The sequence below is a fragment of the Populus alba genome, chromosome 13 (assembly GCF_005239225.2).
Source record: "Populus alba chromosome 13, ASM523922v2, whole genome shotgun sequence".
Classification (NCBI taxonomy): domain Eukaryota; kingdom Viridiplantae; phylum Streptophyta; class Magnoliopsida; order Malpighiales; family Salicaceae; genus Populus; species Populus alba.
This window is the reverse complement of record NC_133296.1, coordinates 1,591,722-1,593,915: the sequence shown is the minus strand read 5'-3', so window position 1 is coordinate 1,593,915 and position 2,194 is coordinate 1,591,722. Positions and strand designations below refer to the sequence as shown.

The window sequence follows — 2,194 nt, the reverse complement described above, 5'->3', positions numbered from 1 at the left end:
ATACATAAATTAACTATAAATATTTTAATATATTTTTAAATAAAAAAAAAACTTTAACAAATAATTTAACATAATCATCTCAATCCTACCTCCAATAATTTCTGGGAACCTTCTGAGCAAATCAATTAGTGCACGTGGGCTCACTCTGACCCAAGCACTTACATCACCGCCACCACAGATCAAACAAATCAATGGACCCCACTTTCTCTACAGTCTTTGCTCTTCTGTTCGACACCTGATCACTTTTCCACCCCTTCCCTCTTTTATAAGGCCCCCAGGCCGCCATCTTCATTTCTACACCCCACCTCGTGCCCTCCCCGGCGCACTTTAGCAACCACAACCACCCCTGAAAAAAAACACCACCTAAACTGAACTCAACTGAACTGCATAGCTCCTGTCCGAAAATCACAATTTTGTCTTTTTTTTTAAAAGGTTGTTCGATTTCTGCCATCATGGATTCTTACACGTTCATACACAGGATCCTTCCTCTCTTGATTCTCTTCTTCCTTGCAACTCCTTGCGGTGTCGTTTCGCAAAACAACAGCCCGAACGACAGAGGAGCGTACAACAACTACGCGCAGGTAACACCGTCGATGGCGATTATCATTGTCGTTTTGGTGGCTGCTCTCTTCTCCATGGGGTTCTTCTCAATCTACATCCGCCACTGCAACGAAGCCAGCGCAAACGGGAGTATCAGGGCATTGGGTGTAGTCGGACTCTCTCGACGGGCCGCCGCATCGCGTGGGCTTGATCCTGGCGTTATCGAGACGTTTCCGACTTTAATCTACTCGGTTGTTAAAGGCTTGAAGATTGGTAAAGGCGCGTTAGAATGCGCCGTTTGTTTAAACGAATTCGAAGACGATGAAACGCTGCGTTTGATTCCGAATTGTGACCACGTCTTCCATCCTGATTGCATTGATGCTTGGCTGGAGTCTCACACTACCTGTCCTGTTTGTAGAGCTGATTTGACCAAACCCGCCGACCCGGTATCCCAACTCAGTGAATTGCACAGCCCCGAGTTGGACCTCGAGGGCCAAAACGGTGCCCTTGGGATCGAGCCAGAAAACGGGAATGCTAACGTGGAAGTGCAAGTGGTTGGACCTGAGCCTGACGTTATGAGCGTGAATGTGAATAAAACTTTGAATAGGAACCGGACACGTGGGTCAAGATCGGGTAGGCCACCGAGGTTTCCTCGGTCGCATTCGACCGGGCATTCTTTGGTTCAACCGGGAGAGAACACCGATCGTTTTACTTTGAGATTGCCGGTTGAGGTTAGGAAACAGGTGATGAACCGGAAGTTGAACCGATCTACGAGTATGGTGGTGCTGCCTAGACAAGGAAGTTCAAGGAAGGGTTATAGGACCGGGGTTGGTGAAGGGAGTTCAAGAAAGGTGTTAAATTATAAAAGACTTGAGAAATTGGACCTAGAACAGAGGTCAGACCGGTGGGTTTTTGGTAGGAACCCGTCATTCTTAGCAAGAGCGTCGTCGTTTCTATCGAGAGCTTCATCGTCGGTAAGGTCACCAAAAGTGGTGGCTAGTGACAACCAAGGGGGTTCGTCTAGACTCGGTGGATCTGACGTAGGTGAATCTAGCAGACCACCGGTTTAGAAGGGTGATCTTGCTTGTCCAAAGCTTTAGGATGCTACTATTAATTTCTTTTTCTTTTTTTTTTGACTTTGTCAACATTTATAAGATGTGTATTTTTATTTATTTTTTTCGTGATTAATGTAATTTAATATAAGATCATCAACATGGAATAGGTCAGGTCAATTTGAGAAAAAGGACTTCATTTTTTTCCCCAATTGTGGAGCATTTGTCAAAGAATCAAAGTGATGCTGCTTGCTCGTTCTGACCATTATTAAGCTGAGCAAGGGAAGTCCAATTTTGTTGGTCTATGATTCAAGAGAATGAATGAATGTTCCTGGAAATGTTTTGCCGGTGGAGGGTAAAGTTCATCGGCTGTGATGCCACAACATATTCATGGAGAGTCAAGTGAAGATTGTGTATAACAGGTTAGGAGTAACAAAATCAGTCAACTTTTTTAGCTATTTTTTTTTTAACCGTAAATATCCAAACTAACTTGCAAGCATTTTAATTAATTTCTAGAGATCTTGAAGTTAATGACCATATAAATTTTTAGTAGTTTTAAAATTTATAACAGTCGAACTATTAATTTTTAGAGAATAAACTCA

General features: G+C 43.2%; 1 protein-coding gene across 1 annotated transcript; it reads left to right on the top strand.

The window, feature by feature from the left end:
- The first annotated feature begins 279 nt into the window (after positions 1–279).
- Positions 280–1,804, top strand: LOC118060826 (E3 ubiquitin-protein ligase ATL6). Its single transcript, XM_073403752.1, has one exon. It carries the CDS (start codon positions 453–455, stop codon positions 1,608–1,610), a length of 1,158 nt encoding a protein of 385 aa, XP_073259853.1. The 5' UTR covers positions 280–452; the 3' UTR covers positions 1,611–1,804.
- Positions 1,805–2,194: the final 390 nt, after the last annotated feature.

What these genes read in the sequence shown, in the direction of transcription:
- LOC118060826 (XM_073403752.1), top strand. Translation starts at nt 453, where the DNA reads ATGGATTCTTACACGTTCATACACAGGATCCTTCCTCTCTTGATTCTC.